General features: G+C 39.7%; 2 protein-coding genes across 4 annotated transcripts; one reads left to right on the top strand and one right to left on the bottom strand.

Annotated features, from left to right (window-relative positions):
* Positions 1-3,190: 3,190 nt before the first annotated feature.
* On the bottom strand, positions 3,191-8,093 carry tspan13a (tetraspanin 13a). 2 transcript variants are annotated; one of them, XM_005750955.1, is made up of 7 exons: positions 7,869-8,093; positions 6,339-6,506; positions 6,147-6,227; positions 4,957-5,067; positions 4,753-4,863; positions 4,524-4,624; positions 3,191-3,856 (listed from the first exon to the last, which is right to left on the bottom strand). In XM_005750955.1, the coding sequence occupies exons 1-6, from the start codon at positions 7,929-7,931 to the stop codon at positions 4,550-4,552; spliced, it is 609 nt and encodes a 202-aa protein (XP_005751012.1). In that variant the 5' UTR covers positions 7,932-8,093; the 3' UTR covers positions 3,191-3,856; positions 4,524-4,549. The 2 variants fall into 2 exon arrangements, with proteins under 2 accessions (XP_005751012.1, XP_013770828.1); XM_013915374.1 differs by having other exon boundaries at positions 3,191-4,624.
* Positions 8,094-11,971: 3,878 nt separating this feature from the next.
* Positions 11,972-16,550, top strand: LOC102205399 (CD209 antigen-like protein C). Of its 2 annotated transcripts, none has more exons than XM_013915376.1 (7): positions 11,972-12,051; positions 12,385-12,465; positions 12,544-12,651; positions 12,729-12,923; positions 13,127-13,287; positions 14,365-14,489; positions 15,601-16,550. In XM_013915376.1, coding segments are annotated over exons 1-7 (819 nt in total). In that variant the 5' UTR covers positions 11,972-12,050; the 3' UTR covers positions 15,749-16,550. The 2 variants fall into 2 exon arrangements, with proteins under 2 accessions (XP_013770830.1, XP_013770829.1); XM_013915375.1 differs by having other exon boundaries at positions 11,972-12,150.
* The last annotated feature ends 3,409 nt before the right edge of the window (positions 16,551-19,959 follow it).

Raw genomic sequence — 19,959 nt, 5'->3', positions numbered from 1 at the left:
CCACGCGACAAGACTCTGCTGTCCATCTGCATCTAAAGGTCAAAGGTCACTCTTTTGAGGATGCCAATGTTCACATTTTGGACAGAGAGGACAGATGGTTTGAAAGAGGAGTGAAAGAAGCATCTATGTCCACTGTGAGCGACCATCTTTGAACAGAGGCGGTGGTTTACGACACCAACGCCATCTATAATCCAGTTTTGAGATCCCTCCCCAGACGCCTTAACGCCCACTCACATCCTGGGCCATCTGACCTCAGGAAATCACATGATAGGGAGGGGCCAGGTTTCACAATGAGCTCACCTGCAACCCTGGCTGATTGGGACCCACACCCGCTTTCACACCTTGGCTCATGTGATTAGGTAGAGGATCATCAGGGGTCCTTTTGTCCCTCTTGGGGGGGGGACACTCCCACAGGGCTTAAATCTGGGACTCTCCACCATTTGACCTTAGAACTGAAGAAGCTTCTTGAATGAGAGGTGAAACATCTTCAAGCAACTTAAAGAAGTCCAGATGCTTTTCTTTCTAAGCTCCTTGGACTACAATGACCTGGATGACTGAGAACCTTAATAGACAACACTAGTTATTCCAACATTTGGAAGAAGGGACTTTCACAGAGCTATAGATTGATGAGGTACAACACACATGCTACGACAAGGGGGAGCCAGGATAACAAGTTGGGGGGGAGATATCATCACCTGCAGATAGAAGAACTAACCTGAAAGATTGAAACCTGGATATATAATTTTTTATATATATAAACGTGTATCTAAATCTCACTATCATGAGTATAATAAAGTATAATAATAATAATAAATTAAAATAAAAATCCCGAAATGAAATAAATAAATAAAGGACTAAAATGAAATAAATGACCTGACTATTCTATAGTTTGCCCACCAGGGGGTGCTGAAGACCGGATGATACTTTGAAATACAAAGACTAGACATAAAAGATGGGTGTAAATACTACAGTCAGAAAAGAGAAGTAGCAAAATCATGCATCCCCTATAATCACCAGCAGGGGGCATCCTCTCTGGATGTGTAACTACAGAAGTCTGAGACAACACTGATGCTTCCCACATGATCAATGACCTCAATAAAATCCTGATGAGTTTATGGTCTCAATCACTAGTTTCGAGTGTTACCTAATACAGCACTGGTTTTATTTTGGAAACGAGTCCCACTAGAGTCCAAAAGGGTGCCGCGCAGGATGGGAATTAGGTCAGGCTTATCTTGTAAATGAAGACTTGATACTATAGGAGTGTACAGTGTCCTTTAGCAGTCCTGGAGACCAGTCCTTGCTCTGTCAGTCAAAATATGTGTGCTGTTACCAACAAATGATAAAAGCCTTTCCTAATTTAAAATGGAGCCTTTTAGCCACGCCTCATATTTTAGCATTTCTTCAGTTCTGGTTCCTGCACCTGGACAGGTTTGAGTTCACTGCAGATCCAGAGGATCTCAGTGTATCAGTCCATCACAGCCTATCTCAGTAAGCGCCAGTGCAGAGAGCACCAGATGACAATGTGATAAATGCTGTCACAACAAGAGCCTCAGTGCTGCAGATGCTCCACACTTTCTCAGATGAGAAGGACAGTTAAAGGTGAAGGATCTCAGTGAAGTCAGAGATGCGATCCTCATTTGGACGACTTTTCTTGAATCCACCCTGACAGTATTTCTAAATGTGAGAGTTTAGTTCTGTCCTTTTACACCCCAAACTGCTTTTTTCATTTATTTTTGGTACTGTTGCACTGAATGAAAATTAACTGCAAAAACAAAATAACCTGACGTTCTTATAATTCAGGCATTAAAAATCATGAAAAACACACTCACCATGTGCTTCCTCCCAGCTTCCTTTAAAATGAACTTTGACCCTGAAAGCATTTCTAATATTTTCCTGCCCAGAAATGTTGATTTTAGATTTCCCCTCCTCTTCCTCCTCCTCCTTCTTAAGAAAGACATTTCAAACTACTCTTTGTGTGTTGAGATGTAAACTTCTATAAGAAACAAAGTCCAGAAAGCAAACAGCTGATATTTAAGTCAGATATGCTGCAAAACAACCCATACCGTTCAGACAGAGGTTTGAATTTCATTTTCTACAGTTGCATTGGCACATTTGAATACAGAAGGCCTTTATTATTTAATGTGTACACAAAGCATTTTGTTTCACCTGCCAAATCAGCAGCCGAGCTGTTTGAGTTCACAAACATGTTGATAAACAGGCTTGACCGCCTGAGGACTGCAGTTCCTGATCTGCATCCTGTTCAGGGTGAGGAATGAGAGTGAGTCACGTGGCTGAGCAACCTTCACCTCGGCAACAGCACGGCTCTGGCAAACAAAGCTCTATGACCGTGTCTGTGCCAGCACCTCAGTCCTGCTGCTTATTTGAAAAATGAAGGAGAGCTGTTCCAGTGACTTGGGATGTGCTTTAAACAAGTGAAAACAAACCAGCTTTGCCAGGTTCGACTTTAAGCTGATCCTAATCTTAATTTGTTAGCGCTGCAAACAGCCAAACCCACTGTGAAAAAACAATTCAGTGTACACGTTCAGCCCGTGTCAGGCAGTGGTGTGTCCTCATCCAGCCAGCATTGTGCTATTTGCATAAGGTGTATTGTTTGCAGAGCTCACACAGCTTCTCTTTATTAGCGCTTCAAGATGAGACAGAATAATCATTGAGATTCTTTGAGGAAAAGTTCAAGAAGGAGTCTGTTTAACCAGCGACTGGTCAGCTCAGCTTAGCATAAAGAATGGAAACAGGAAGGAAATGTGTTAACACTCAAAATGACAAAATCTGAGCAGTTTATTCAGCTGTCATTTCCTGTTGGACAAGTCAAACTGTCTGGCAAGAAAGAGCTGCAAATATGCTTCATTTGTTTCAGCCAGAGAAAGACAGGAGCACAAACCAGGAGCTTGTAGTTTTCACTGACGGGCCTCTCCATCACATCGAGACCACCACGCTCCATGTTCAGAGCAAAGAGTCGCTCACTCAGGGAAACAACATAGGTTACGTGATGAGGAGCGTGTATTTCCCCGGCCTTCATTATTAAAAGTAATCATCAGTGCATGCTTAGCCTTACTCTTCTTTACTGCCAGAAAGGCTTGGGTGGCTTTTATAGGGATAGGCTTGGATTTTGTTTTGGCCACGTGTTAAGTAAGCTTAGCGTGTAAGTAAGCTTCAAAAACTAGAAGATATGTTTCAAATGAAGTCTTAAACATTTATTTTGACAGCGTTTTTCCATTAACAGCTTTCACATTTGGTTTTCTAAAAAACAAACAGGAGACTTTAACTTAACCTAAACCCCAACTCCAACTGTAAATGAGTCAGCAGAGGCCTGATGAGTGTTAAATCAGCTTAACTTGATGATGACTGCCTTCACATAAATACCAGAACCAGTGAGAGTTATGACAGTAACATGCATCGAAAAAGAAAAGTATATGACTGACCATCCTTCAAAAAGACATCATTTTCAAGCCCACAGTCAACAGAAGCTTGGATTACTACGATCACATGACATAAGATTATCTCCATTTCAGTAAATAACCACTCATACTTGGTCTCCTTCTTTAACAGAGACATAAGTAAGACAAGAATCCTGACTTCAAATATATCTGTGAGAAAGTAATGACAGAAGCATAACAGGGAAAAAAGAACAGTTCATTTAGAGAAGTGTGAGCAGCAGCATGTTGCTTATGTCGCACTCGAGACCAAAGTTGATTGTAGCTCCTGGTGACGTCCTGACAAAGAGAAAAGTCCAGCACACGTCAAACAGCACGTGCCTTATACGAGCACACAGCTGATTAACATGTTTCAGCACAAGCCGGCTTATATACAGTACACGAGTCCTATCGGTGTTTTCATCCTAGAAATTAAATGAGAAGAAGAATTCACAATGTTCACAGTGAGAAAAAAACAAAAGTTATAAAAGAAAGACTGAAACCTTTAAAGATGAAATAATTCAAGCAAGAAGTTGAATTCATGATCACTTTGTGACAATGACATGTCAGCTTACAGAGAGCGAAGCATTGAATAACACAGACGTCTAATAAAATTAAAACCTTGTTTGCAATCGTACTTTTCTAACATTGCACAACATTTTACTGCCTGCACCATTTACACAGGGAGCTTTTATGCCATGTTGATTCACTGTGTCATTAGTAATAAACATGGCAGGGACTCCGTAGGTAAAACTGTTGCCTCACAGTGAGAAGCTCCTGGGCCAGAGCCACGGCAGGCATCTTTTCTTACGAGTAATATCTAAGCTAAAGCTGGATCCATTATTTTTTCCTCATTTCCTGTCAAATGCGTACAATTTTAAAAGTGTGCAGATATTAAACAGCCAAAGTTTAGGTAAGGCCAGAGTATGATACGGTTTGAATCATTTCAGCTGTGAGGCTTCGTGCTTTCAAAGGATGCAGGATTTTAATCCCGACTGTGCATCAAAAGTTGCAGACTCGTTTTAGAACTTACAAACACAGAGATAACTTCGGTTTACGAAACAAAAGGAAAAAAATGATTCAGCGGCGCACTTTTGGGTTGATTTACATGCGATCGGTTACAGGAAGGCTCTGGGATTGGATCGAGGATCTTTGAGGTTTCTGTATCTGTGGGTGAGCCAGACTCCAAGGACCTGAAACCAACAACAAATGAGCAGCTGTCAGTTTTCTCAGTATACAAAAACCTCCTGCAGCACACATCAGCACCCGTTCACAGCAGACTACAAGTCTTTTAGCTTCACTGTAACGACATTTTCCCAACCTCTGTGAAACTGAAGAAGAGGCCGATGCCGCCAACAAACTGCAGCACCTGCCCGGCATAATTCTGGAGGATGTCTGCGCAGGCCACACAAGATGAAGTGTTAACGCAGACCTGGAGGAACAAAACAAGCAAACAAAACACAATCTTGACCAAGTTGCTTCTTAGAAGAAAATCTAGGAAATCTTTTCAGAGTGTTTTACTCACAGCAGGACACGAGCTGTTGTCCACTTGAGAGAAGCCGCAGCAGTTTAGAGTCCTCTCCAGGTCCTTCTGTGTGCCTTTAGACTTGTTCCATCCGGCCTCCAGCAGCAAGTTCTGCAGATGAAAACCAGCATCACTGGAGCTCAATTCATGTATACGAGACTTAAAAGTAATCCTGAAATGATCCTTTATTTAGACCTTGCATATTCTCATTGATTTGTCTCGCTTTGCTCCACAGTGAATTTTGCATGTGCCTCACAGAGCCACGCAAACATTCTTTAATTAAAGTCCTGCATTCAGTAGCTCCTTAAACAGAAATGACCAACTCTGAATAAGTTTGCTTTTTAGAGTATATTCCTAAATTGTTATCATTAAGCTCTACTATTTTTAGGATGTTGCAATCTGGTAGAGGAGTCTCAACAGTGTCAGTTCAAGCAGGCCACTGTGTTGATCCTGAGTCCACACATGTTGTCCTGTGATCAGGAAGCCATTATAAGCGCTATAAAACATGTAGGCTCTTTATATGGAGGAAGGAAAGCCTGCAACACTGCAGACGACATAATTTAGAAGACTTAGATATCAGTGTGTCACTGTTAAGGCACAGTAAGATCTAACATTAATGTTGCTTAAACTCAGATTTTTATTTGGCATGTAAATCAGGTGCAGCTCTGCTGTTAACTGTCTGAATGTACAAAGCTAAATATAATGTAAATAGCCTGAGTGCAAATTTCTGCCTGCTGATTCTACCACTTTGTTTTTTTACATATTCGTATTCACCGTTGTGGAGGTCCCAGAACAGAGACATGAAATCAATTATAAATGCTGCGTTTCCACATAAAACAATCTTGTTTTAACTACAGTCCCCAACACTGAAGCTACCAGCAGTTCTCCAAGTTTGTTCCTGGGACTAAAAGTCCCATTTGTGTTTTTTAAAACCTGAAAAACCTAATTATGATTTATATTTTTAATGATTCATCTGAATCTGCACAGTAACTACAATCAAGCATCTATAACTGAGTAAAATATCAAAGAGTGACTCTCAAAATACAGAAGAAACATAGCGGAAATACTCAAATATAAAAATAATACTGGAATAGAGCCGTTAAAGACGTTTGTCTGCCTGTAACTGTCTAAAAGCCAAACGGTGTCCAAAATATTGTTTGGATTGTTGAGAAAAGACAAAATAAACGTACCTGTTGATCTTTATTGAGAGCCAGACATGCACAGGACACTGAAAACTGCAGCACAAACACTATGGAGAGAACCATCATGTACTGGACCAAGTTGAGGACGTTTAAAGCGTGTTGTTGCTATGCCTACGAGCCATTAAAACTCAGGACACACATCTACTAGAGCATAAAATCCTGGATTTGTGTGAAGGATACAAAGAAGAGCAGGACCTGGTGGTGCTTTAGGGCACCGCACAGACCCACAAAGGCAACAAAGAACAGGAAGACTCCCACGCCGATGACCCCTGCCACCACCTGGATACTGGAGACCAGGCCAAACCATTTCCCCCAGGCTGCCACGCCAATCAGCAACAGGCTCACCAGCTGAGGGGGAAAGGTGTGATAGCACAAGGAAAAAGAAGGAAAAGTCTCATTTTTTAAGTCTGGACCAGGAACTGTTTTTAAGGAGGGGCAGGAATCAACTTTCAAGGTGCTGATTGCAGAATGAAACTAAGCTCACTAAGCAAGTAAAATCGGAATATGCTCTCCCTTCATTTCTTTCTCTACATCCATGAAACTTCCCTGAGGTCCTCTTTTCCTCCTGCCTGGCACCACTATATCCTCCATCTCTCCTCTACAGTAGCCATTTAAGTATTCCTGTGTTATATTAGTTTCTACATCAACGTGTTGATAAAAATTTTGAACTTTGGTCTCAACACTATTTACTTTAAAGCTTTAGTTGTTTATTTTTTGCAGATTAGAAAAGTTCTATTTCGAGATGTTCCCGTGAAGGAACATTTCAGATTGAACTGCCTCTTCTGTCACTGCTGCTTGAACTGAGTGGCCGTGGCTCATACGTGGAGGATCCTGCCCAGCGTCTGCATCACTTACTGAGAGAATTGAACACTGCAACACTGAAAATCTTTCTTCACTTTTTTTCTAGACGGTGATTTGATGAGCTCTTAATTTTGTTCCATTTTATGGAGCTTTAATCAATTTGATCATTGATTCATTCATTTTACCTGTCAGAGCTTATCCTAGAAATCTACTATGACATCATGGTGTGTCATTATAAAGCTGCTTAGCAACAGCTACACCATTAAAGTCAAAGCCATTAATCATTTTGGTCTAGTAAGTGATTATGAGTACTTTTACTTAAATTCTTTTGTTTGTTTGTACTATTACTTAAGCAGGATTATAATTTTTACTAAAAGAGTGCAAATACGTGTTTATGTATGAGGGCACCTGACCCAGTGTATGCTACACTTTTTTAAATTTCTGATGAAATAATCATATTTCCTGTGTGAAGCCCATTTGAGAAAATTCCTTTTATGACATTACATTAACAATTTGACGCTTCCTGTGTGCTTTTTTAAATGTTTTACAGCTCATGGGAAAGCAGTAAACAGCACTCAGTTTGATTATTAAACAAAACAAGGAAGAAAAGGCCACATAAACACTGCTGATTTATTAAAGTTGGGCCTAATACTGGAGCAGCTTTCAAAACGTCATGTTACGCACTTTTTTGGCACTGGAAATAAAAGTTGAAGTAGAAAAATAATAAAAACAATATTAAATAACTTAAAAAGTAATCATTTACGCATGCCACCTCGTTGCCATGGCAAACACGCATTTTTTTCCCCCTCCGCTCTTAGTTGTAAATTAACCGACTAGAGAGGTCTCACGTCAACTGGCCCTCAAGGAGACATTTTTCCCTCCAGCAAACATCAACATATTTCAACTCACCACATAAAGGATGTTGAGCGCGCTGAGTGCGTTCTTGGTGCAAACGAATCCGCCGCAAACCATCGCTGCTCTCGGGACAAAACGTTTAAAAACGAGATTTCTTCTCCTCCAGCTCTCTCGGCGTGCCTCTCTTGACGCTAAGGGTGGCTGTACCTGCTGATCTGCAGGTGGAGACCCGACAGGTGCTTCCTGGAGAGATCCTGCGCGCTGATTTGTCAGCTGAGGTGACTCACTGATTGTTGTTCAAGCAGTTGATTGCAGAAATTTCGAGATGATCTCACAAGAAGATTTCACAAAGTTACTTTGGTTCATGGTAACTTATTCATTTTAACGATTAACATCTCATAACGCAGAAGTAAAGGTCCTCTCACGGGACATGATTTAATTTGCTACAATGATTTGGAGTTAAATCCTCTACACAGTAGGGACTATGTTACTCTATAGTTCCCCCTTGTGGATGAAAAGTATATCACAGATGAAGAGTATCGAGGTTTTCTTAATTCGCGGACCACCACGTTCAGCACAAACAGCTCGTTTAGATCTCAAATGGGCCAAATTAGAAATTGCTGCATGTTTGTTTGCATCTTTGACTTACATGAATCTGTGTATTTGCATTCCTGTTTCAGAGATGGAGCGATAAAACATACTAAATGCATTATAATACAACACAATGCTGCTTCTTTATTTGTTGAATGACGGTTCGAGCCCCGGCTCGGACAGTCTCGGTCGTTGTGTCCTTGGGCAAGACACTTCACCCGTTGCCTACTGGTGGTGGTCAGAGGGCCCGGTGGCGCCAGTGTCCGGCAGTCTCCCCTCTGTCAGTGCGCCCCAGGGTGGCTGTGGCTACAATGTAGCTGACATCACCAGTGTGTGAATGGGTGGATGACTGGATGTGTAAAGCGCTTTGGGGTCCTTAGGGACTAGTAAAGCAAATACAGGCCATTTACCATCCATGAAACTTCCCTGAGGTCCTCTTTTCCTCCTGCCTGGCAGCTTCTTTGTCCACTATATCCTCCATCTCTCCTCTGCACATGCACAAACCATCTGAGCAACACAATGCTGCTTCTTTATTTGTGCCAGCAGAGCTTCATTACAAATGATAATATCAATAGATATATAACATCAGCTTGTGTCAAATCCACACGAGCTTCAGATTATCTCAGTATTTCCCCTTTTTGTTTAAATGACAGCAGTCTCATAGGTCACATTATCCTAATATGTTCTGACATTTTTTTTCTTCAGAGCTTCATGCATGAACATGATTGTGTTGGAAAGTCCAGTAACAGTCAGCAATCTTTGGTTTTCTTTGGCCTTCAAAGCCTCGAGGTGTGCTCATAACAACAGTTTCCCCAAGGTGTTTCATATTGTAAGGTAAGGACCCTACAAAGAAGCAGAGATTGCTGATTGTTTGGGTTATCCATGTTTTCTTAACATTATTCCATTTGAATTAATTTTATATAAATATACTTATATTTTAATTGATTCTCCAAAAGTTGATTCTGTTCATCTGGACGTTTTCAGTGACGTCTTCAGTCTCAGCTGACTGCAGGTTCACTGGGCTGGGTTCAGTCATTATGCAAATGTCCTGTTTATAAGATTGGGGAAAACACTACGTCCAGGTGAACAGAATCAACTTTTGGAGATTTACTTAACTGGATGATTGATCATACATCAAGACATTTTAATTGATTACACTTAATTGAATTGAAGTGTAAACAGAGAAAACCCTAACAATCATATTCCTAGTAACCCCAATAACAAGCGATCTCACGTCACACAGTTTCAGACTCTGTCATGTTTCCCTCTGTCACAGTGCTTCTGAATCTTCTGAACCTTGAAGGACACCCATATTTCTAACAGGGGAACAAAGACTGCAGGTTGATTTAGCCAAAAAAGATTGATGTATGATCAAATCTACAGTTACCCCCAAGTCTTTAGTGGACAGATCCAAGTCAAAGAAATGTCAGTTAACTTTTTAAATTACTCTAAACAATTTTATTTTTTAAAATTTGAATTATAATAAAGAATATAAAATATTTGATTTTTGTCTTTATTTCTGTTTTTAAGTCCTTAAAGTTTCTGATTATTTGCATGTTTGCATGAAACACACGTTGAACTCTTAAACCACACTCTACATGTATTTGCAGTTATTTATTTGTAAAAAATCTTTGGAATCATGTCTGATTTCCGTTCCACTTCTCACGTGTTCACCACTTTGTGTTGGTCTTTCACGTGGAATTCCAATAAAATTGATTCATGTTTGTGGCTGTAATGTGACAAAATGTGGGAAAGTTCAAGGGGGCCGAATACTTTTGCAAGCCACTGTAGTTTTTAATGTTTCAATCAATCAATCAATCAATCAATCAATCAATCAATCAATCAATCAATCAATCAATCAATCAATCAATCAATCAATCTTTATTTATAAAGCACTTTTCATACAGAAAAAATGTAGCACAAAGTGCTTTACATAGTTAAAAGCAGCCCACCCCACCCTCCAACTCACTCCCCACACTCTCAATACACATATATCCCCCCACCCACACACACACGCGCACACTTAAAGAGTAAAAATTGGGCTGGACTCGCATGAGCCAAGTGAGCACTATAACAGGGAGCCGTCTGCACCGGGAGCCGGTCACAAACCGCAGCCTCCAGGCTGGGCACACAGCAGGAGGGAGGCCAAGGAGCCCCCCAACCAGGCTGAGAGGACCCCAGAGACCAGCAGCCACGGTCAATAACAGCCCCGGTGCAGAGAGCGCCCTCCGAGGAAACACTGGAGATATGACGCAATACGATATATACAGGGTAAAATGATAAAATAAATAAGAACAGGATACAATATAAATATAAATAGAGTAAGAAGATTAAAAAATGAATAAGAATAAAATCAAAAAATATTAGGTAAATCCTAAATTAATAGTAAAATAACAGGATAGAATAAATAAGCATAAAATAAATAAACGCTAAGTAAAAGCTAAATTAAAAAGGTGGTCTTGAGCCTGTTCTTAAAAACATGTACGTTCTCTGCGGCCCTGAGCTCCTCCGGCAGGCTGTTCCACAGACGAGGACCATACCACTGAAAAGCTGCCTCTCCGTGAGTATGTGTCCTGACTTTAGGGACAATCAAAAGGCCAGTACCAGAGGACCTCAGGGTCCGCGAGGGTTCGTATGGTAAAAGCAGATCTGAGAGATAAGAAGGCCCAAGACCATTAAGACATTTAAAAACCAATAAAAGAACTTTAAAATCGATCCTGAAACACACGGGGAGCCAGTGCAGCGATTCTAAAACCGGTGTAATGTGGGCCCGCCCTCTGGTCTTCGTCAGCACACGAGCTGCCGAGTTTTGCAAGAGTTGTAAAGTTGAAATATTCTTCTTAGGAAGACCAGAGAGCAGGGCATTACAGTAATCAATGCGACTGGTAATAAAAGCATGCATCAGCATCTCCGTGTTTCAGTGGCATTGATTGAACTGTGATGATTGATTGTACTCAGTACGTACAACGTCTGCCATGTAGGTTAACTGAAGTGTGCTGGAAGTTTTAACCTTTAATGTGAAGCCTAAAAATTGATCACACATTTGAAGTTTCAACACAAACTGATCCAAAACATTAAGCTTTATTGTGGCTGATTTATTTCACTGCTGTATTAGATCAGTTTGAGCTGGATGTGCCTGATAATTTGGAAATGAACTGGAAGTTAAAAGTTAGCTTTGGTTGACATCTGCCTACAAACAGTGTCGAGGTGAACTGATGAAATTCATCATTTTTACAATAACATTCATGCTGCAGTTACTTAGTTTTGACCTTTGTAAACTAACACACACACACACACACACACACACACACACACACACACACACACACACACACACACACACACACACACTTCATTCACTGAAGGTAATTGTTTGTTAAACTCAAATGAAAAAAATGACCCCACTAGTATCCTGGAAACGCGAGTCTTCCACTCTGCGACAGCCGTCGCTTTGTTCTGACATATTTTTTCTCGTTTTGCAAAACTATCTAAAAAAAGAAAAATGTCCCTCTAATTACCACAACCCTCCCGCTTTCTGACAAAAAGAAGAAGTGCAGATCTTGCAACGGTCCACTTCTCTGCCTCTAAACTTCACTTACACTGACCAGTAAACCCACAGTGGCTGTTTGACTCCGAGATTAACAAAGTAAGTACCGCTGACAATAAACAGCAAACACATAAATAATGGTGGAAGAAGAGAATTATGTGACAGTGATATTTCAGACAAAGAGAGATCCAACATACGGTGAGTGACAGACTTACTTTCTTCCCTTTCATCGCCAAAACTGTGATGTATGTGGTTTTGGGGAACGATCAATACCAGTTGGTTAATTCTGGCGATGTTATGCTACCCAGCATGTCAGTTCTTTCCTAGCACTGCTATTTTTGGTGATCTAAAAAGTAAAGTTTAATAAATAATCCCCACAAAGAACAAACTACAAATGAGTTCATTTCCTTTAAACTCTTTTTGTTTTTCCAGTGACGCCAAAAGACACAGAAACAATCTACGACGAGGTGAACACTGAGGACAGGAAATTGGATGCATCCCTTGTAATAACAGGTTATTTGTGGTTTTCTGAACAAATAAATGATATTTTTTATTCAATCATTAAAATAAACATTTTTTCTATTCTTGTAGAGAATAAAGAGTTAGCTCCACCCTGTAGTCGGCTTGCGTTGGTTGTGACAGGTCTGGTGGTTATTTGCCTCATCTTGGTGTCAGTCATCATCGGCCTCAACTTCCGCTGTAAGTCCACCTGCTGTGTATTCAAGGACTTTAGTGTAATCAGACAATAACACTAACAGTTTCTTATCTGACTGCAGTTAACACAGTGATGAGTGAGCAGCAGCGAGAAATGGCCAACATCACAGCACAGAACCTGCAGCTGATGACACAGAAAACATCCTCAGAGCGACAGACAGAGGAGCTGACCAGACAGAGAGACCAACTCAACTGGACCATCGGAGTCATCATGGAATATCAGGAATTTTCAGTGGAAAAACACTGCCCACAGAAAGGTGAACATGTCTTAGTTTCATATAATTTTATGTTACTTTTTGCTCACTTCCTGTCACGACTCCCACAAACATGTTTTTATTTGAAGGTTTAATGTTTTAAACTGTTTCAAAATCTTCAAATCTAAAAAACTCTTTGTAACGTATTGTAAAGTTGGATTTCTAAAATGATTCTGGTCTTGTTGTCCCTTTCTTTTTTTGATCAGTGTGTAAACCTTGCCTGGATGGCTGGGTGCTGTTTCAGTCAAGCTGTTACTTTTTTTCCCAACATCAATATTCGGTTTATTGGAGGAGCTGGGATCAAAGTCGTGATCAATGCAAAATGTATCAGGCGGCTCTGGTAGTGATCGAAAGTCAGGAAGAACAGGTGAGCCAGATTTCATTTGTATAGATTTTTTTAAAGTTTAAATAAAGTGAAAGAGCGTTTTCATACACAGAGAGGAAAAACAGTGTCAAAGTTCAAGCGATTTAGACACGAAGGTTTGAAGAGGAAGTTAATGCAACTATAATTCAAAGTTACCTTCCTTCAGTTCAGTCTTTTCCCACCTCTTTGCCATTTGACTGGATTTTAAGAAAACATATTTCTTCCTCACTCAACACTTAAAAATACTGTAAAAAGGGAAACTGAAATCTCTTATTTTAAAACTATTCAGATTCTTGTTCTCTGAAGTGCACTGGGGTTTGCTTTATATTTGAGTTGTGTTTTGATTCAAGCAGGCCTCAACTTGTACTTAAAAAGAAAAGAGAAATATTCAGGAAAAAGGAACTGCAAGCTTTGAGTGTTCCCACTAGCTCGCTGCTCTCTTTAAAATAGTCTTTGTGGCCTCACTTCCAAATTCAGTAAATGACATGATCTTTGGTCAGAGCTGTGGAAAAGAAACCAGCGATCATTCCTACAGAGTCCCCAGAGTGTTTAAAAAGAGAGTGAGAACGACTCTTCATACATCAGACAAAAGATAGTCGAAGTAAAAGGCACAGGCTGAGAGTTTAAAAGACCGAGAGAAAAATATTCTTTAATCTGATTGGACAAACTTAAATTCATTTTGAAGAGCTCCAAACTCTAAGCGTCAGATCAGAGTTTGCAGTTTGGAGAGATCATCTGTGGACAGATCTGAAGAAGGTAATTCAGCAACACCTCCCAGGCAATCTGGTCTAACAAGCCCACAGAGTCTTAGCCAAGGAACCCAGCAGCTGTAACTACAGCCAGCAGTCTGGATAGTTGTGTAAACTTTGTCAATATGGGTAGTGAGTGTTGAACAAAAGCCAGTTTTATCCATTTAAAATGTAAACATAGTGTCCAAAAAAGGAAAAGGTTGTTATTTTTTTAAACCTGTTTGTTTTTATTTTTTGCTGTTATAGACGAGTCATCGTTCTTTTTATCTCAAAGGAAAACTAAAACCCGACTGTTATTATGTGGCAGATAACACATGTATTACAAATTTAGGAATTTATCAGCAACCACACTAAGGACTACCACGCTGATGATAAGCACGGCTACTGGATCGGTTTGAGAGCAGGGAGCCCAAAGGACACGTGGACGTGGGTAGATAGAAGTAACCTCACTGTGACGTAAGCATGACCCCCGCCCACCACCACACATACAAATACTTGCCTATTATATCTTACTTAGCTCATCTAATTGACATAATGCTTTCCCTAGCTGCTTAGCCTAACTCTAACCATCACAAATGCCTAACCACAACCTAACTGTAACCCTGACACTAAAACCACATTTGAGCCTCAAAAATGCCTTCAAACTCACGAGGCCTACAATTTGGGCCCATAAGGACTGATGGTCCCCACAAGTATAGTAACAGTCCAAGTTTGATCCTCACAAAGATGTATAAGTGCAAACACACACACACACACACACACACACACACATTTTTACAACACATTTTAAATACCCTTTAAAAAATATGGCATGGAAGTAAAAAGCAGAACAAAAAAATTGTTTCAACATTACCTCTTCTAATAACAAGAAGTTTAAGATTTACAGCCACAAGAAGTTTACAGTATGAACCAATTCCAAATAAGTTTGAGTTAAAACAACCTTTAGGCTGGAATAGCTCAAGGAAGTGATGATTAAGTCGAATCAGCACATGTTGATGGCAGACTTGTTTTCTGTTTGCATTTTCTCTTTTCATTTGTGAAATGAAAAAACACAAAGTGTTTTCATTCAACATAAAAAGACGTCTTGCATGCATCCAAGTAAGGAAAACCCTGGCTAACACTGTTGTGTGACTTGTGTGTTCTCAACTCCCACCACTGAGAACACACAAGTCCTAATAAACAACAAACTTATTTGTAGCAGAGTGAAAAAAACTAAAACCTGTTAAAAACGCTTCACTGCATCCATTGCTTGTTTCTCAAAGATGATTTTTGACCTTTGACATTTTTCTTAAGCTTCCACATCCGTGATGGACTCGGTTGTGGTTTTCAGAACATCTAAGTGTCTGACTTTTGCGAGACCAAACACAAGTGTGCATTCATGGCCTCTGTGCCTCGATCCCTGTTACCATCAGGAATGCTGTGTGTGCAGAGACTGACACAGATCATTGACTTAATTTTGGTACCCAAGCACTCCACGTGCTGAATTTCAGAAATACAATAAAGATTAATTTGTCAAAGGTTGAAATGTTGAGTAGGCATACAGACTGACACTATGTGACTTTTTTAGGTACTGGAAAATGCAACAAGATGTCAACAGAAGATATTGTGCTTTAAGCCTACCAAAAGCGCCCCCTCTGGCCAACTGGGGCAAAGAGAGCTGTGACATGAAAAACCTTTGGATCTGTGAAAGACGAGCGTTAATTAAAGCAGATTAGGAATCAGTCCCAGTAATAGAATTGTTATTTAATGTGACAGTAACTCCTTGTGTTTTTTGAATTAAAGGCAATGAGTTTTTTTCAGTGTCAAACTGATTTTGTAAAAACTAAGTAATTTCTTTGTTTTGATTTATGTTCAGTTACATTTTGAAACAAATGCTGCAGAATCACACACCACGTTTGAGCTGCACTGCAAAAGCATTTGTACTTTTTTGTAATCATATGTGCTCTTTTGTCATTACTATGGGATTTCTAATGTATTAGATGGCAAAAGAAACATATTCCGATGCATGTAAATGCAGAGACAGGCATGAATGTGTTTATGTTACTATTTATTAATACTACATGTTTGTGAAACTTCCCTTTCCACTTGAGGAAGTGACAGTCTGTTCATGCTCATTGGGCGTAACTTGTAAGTATCTTTATTCCTTTTATAGTAACAGAAACCAAGAATCTGAACAATAATAATAATACGCGTGTGTGTGTGTTGTGCCTATTGTCTAAAACTAAAACAGTGTGTAAGAAATTAACTGGCTTATCCTACAAGAGACTCTCATGTTAAAATGTTCAATGTTATTATGAAAAAAAGTGTTTCCAGCTTAAAGTGGTTTGGCCGGTGTGGACAGCTCCCACCTTCATAAAAGCTGTGATTCTTTTATTTACTCATTCATCTGGACACTCGTAAGGCTGATACGTAAGAACACAGGCAGCTGGAGCAACAGCTGTGTGCTCGGCCTCGCCTCCACTGAGCTGTGCCTGTCGCAGTATTTTGATGCATTTAATAAAACGAATCGTTGAATGGAAATCTGTCTGTGACCAGTTTACAGTTTTTACACATTTTGGTTTTTTGTCTGTTTTACAGTTCTGGTCAAATTCTTTTTTCCCATCAAGTTTTTGTTTCCATTCATAATAATTTGCTACAATTTCTTATGCTTTTATTGTTCTTGTTTATTGACTTTAAAAAGTGCAATATAAATAAATAACCAGAATATAAATGATGTAGTAGTTCATCACATCTCCGGGTATTGCAGCGTGTGAAGTGCAGAAAGAACGTGTAAACTGGGGTAAACTGCACAGACAAATGAGAATTAAAGTCCACTGAGAATTAAAAGGGGCTCGCAGTAACTTCCCGGACAAATTCATCAAATACATCACCAAATAAAAGTGTTTGTGTTCAACACCACCACTCTCTCCATGGTTACGACCCACAGGATCCTCCCTGTCTAACAGGATACAAGTGGCAAAGTTATCACATCATTTAGTGTTTAATGGAGTTCTTTTGTCATCATTTTGAGGAATGTTAAGTCAATAAATTTGCTAAATAGTGTGAATTGAATATTGTTCATTACATCAGGACAACGGTTTGGCTGATCCATGATTACTGTGTGAAGGTTTGATTAATTTTTCTTTATGAGGTGCAGTGATGACAGACACCTCACCACTGCAGAGTCTCACTGCTCCTTGGGCCAGACGAGTTGCAAAAATTGCGATCACTCGCCTCTTCCTTTTTCGTACTGTGACAGACATTTTTCATCACAACGTTTTCACCTAACACGATGTCTCACAACGACATCGATCATCAGTTAAGAAACAACGCGGACGTTGCACCAGACAGATATGTGACAGGTTGGTTTGTTGGGTTAAAGCCCAAATGTGTTAACTGCTCTTAGCGTAACGGTGTGTTACGGAAGCAACATAATTCCGAGATCAGGCATGTGTATGAACATGTTGAGGAGTAATAGGAAGAGGAACCGCGGGTTTGTTCTGTGCCAGTTACAGCTGGAATTTCATATTGTTTCATGGTGCGTGTGTGGGCATGTGGGTGGGGTGTCAGTAACACTCTTAACAGTCCGCTCCTGTTGAGGCCAGTTTTAGTTTTCTTTGCACTGAAGGCAATTTGGCTTTTAATGATGGAGGAAGAAGTCAATTATTCCACAATGGTTTTCAAAACTGGTGCTTCACTAACAAAAGGTAAGTTACTCTCCTCCTTCATTCAAAAATGAATCACTGATAAGTCTGACTGTTTATATCTTTGTGAAGTTGCCTGATGAAAGAACGCTGCTCTGTTCACATCATATCATCCCGTTTTTATTTAAAAACAACAAAAAGATTATTTATCATTAAAATTCGGAAACATTCAAATCATTGAATTTATCACATTGTTTGGCTTTATCATAAATGATGTGATAAAGCTAGTTTGAAAACTAGCACATGGCACACATGTCAGACTTGTTGGTATGAATCCCTGCATTCAGTCATTTGTGTCTTCTAGAAAAAATCCAGGACTCAACCATTTATTCTGAAGTTAAATCTAAAGCGCCTGCTGGTCCTCCTCCTGCACCTGGTAAGTTATAACGTTCATGCAGATATTACATGAGCAACAAAGCAAATTCATGCTTTAAACTTTATGTATTTGACAATGACACAGCCTGAGAAAACAGACCAACACAAGTAATGCAAAAATACTGCAACCACCTGCAGAGACTAAGGCAAGTCTTGAGTAGTGTAAAATCCATAGAGGCTGGGGTCTGTCACACCAGGCAACATCCCAGGTGCAGCCTGTATAAAGATGCCCCTCAGACAATCCAGCACATAACTGCAGGGTGCAAGATGCTAGCAGGCGGGACATACATGGAACGCCATAACCCAGTGGTTGGCACAGTATAAGAGATAAGATAAACCTTTTTTAGTCCTCACATGGGAAATTTGTTGGGTCACGACAGGAAGTGAACAGTGCAAAGTTACAAGCAGGAATAATTAAGAAAAACATGGAATAGAATAAAATAACATAGAATAAAATACTGTGTTATGTTGGAACAGATCCATTGAGACTTCTAGCTACAAACCAGTGGAGGCTAACCTAACGAACATAGTAGTGGTGGACAAGCAGTTCACTTTCAAAAGTGTTCATTTAACAGTTAAAGGAGTCAACACATATAGACACTTTTCTAGTGTTAGGTTTAAAACTCACTGTGTTAATTTAACAGTGGTGATTTTGCAGAGTGTGGTGTGTGAGGGGAAGGAGAAGGAAAGAAAAGGGGGACATAGAGCGACCTAAGAGATCAATGATATGCTTTAATGACACATGACTGCGCATTTTGTAATTCTGTGGGTTGTGTTGTTGTCAAACTCATCTCTATGAGTCCATTCGTTTAGTTATTTCTGTCTTCCAGAAAAAAACGAGGACCCAGCCATTTATTCTGAAGTTAAATCTAAAGCGCCAGCTGGTCCTCCTCCTGCACCTGGTAAGTTATAAAATCCCTTTTTCATCTTCACTAATTTAGCAGCAAAATGTTTTAGACCATCAGTGGAACAAATGTATTCACTACCTGTATGTCTCTGACAACATCTGACATGAACATCTGGTGCCTCAGTGGTCCTGAGAGGCTAACACAACAGAGCCTAAGAAAACAGACAACACACGAGCAAAGGAATGAGCTGCAGCATCACACAACAGTAAAAGTCCATGTGACAGTTTCTCATAATAATGACGTCAAATTTCTCATTAGAAGCAGAAGGCAAAGCAGCTGCATGCTCCAATTTCCGTCTACTGCTGGCATGTTTGGAGATCCTTTGTGTCCTCCTGCTGGTGGGCATCATCGCCATCATCTACAGTAAGTCTGAGTTCAGCACACCAAACTCTATTTAGTTTTAGTTTTATTTCGTTCTGGATTTTTGCATGTTTCCAGAGAGTGGGTTTGCTCGTTTCAGCTGTTGTTTTTATTAGTTTCACTGTTTGTTTACCTTTCTTAATTATTATAATATGGAGGGTAATTAACAGGGGCAGATATTACAATACAAAGACAACACCATGTGAAAGCTGCTGAGTCACAAATTTGACCAAAAAATAGAAATAAAAAATAAATAAAGACAGTTTTCGTCCTATTTTCAACTTTATTGTTACATTTAGTTCTCGTGTTCTCCCAAAAGTCTAGCTTTCATTTTTATTTTAAGTAAATAAAATATTTGTGTGCATCGATTTTCTAATTCTCTGTTTAGTGTTGGTTCTGCTCAACAGAATTTTACTTTGATATTTGGTGTTTTTAAACCATCAAAGGTTTGATGGTTTTGAGTTTTCAGTGCCAGCTGTTATGCAGTTTGCTTTACATCACATTACTACGGTGTACATTTTAGGACATCGTCAGGTATCAGAAAAAAAATTGTCAGGTGTCAGTTGTCAAAAAAAAAATTGTCAGGTGTCAGAAAAAAAA

Source organism: Pundamilia nyererei, unplaced genomic scaffold (genome assembly GCF_000239375.1).
Source record: "Pundamilia nyererei isolate P.nyererei 1_Seehausen unplaced genomic scaffold, PunNye1.0 scaffold00294, whole genome shotgun sequence".
In the NCBI taxonomy this organism is placed as follows: domain Eukaryota; kingdom Metazoa; phylum Chordata; class Actinopteri; order Cichliformes; family Cichlidae; genus Pundamilia; species Pundamilia nyererei.
The sequence above is the reverse complement of the archived record's forward strand: the minus strand, read 5'-3'. Positions and strand labels throughout refer to the sequence as shown.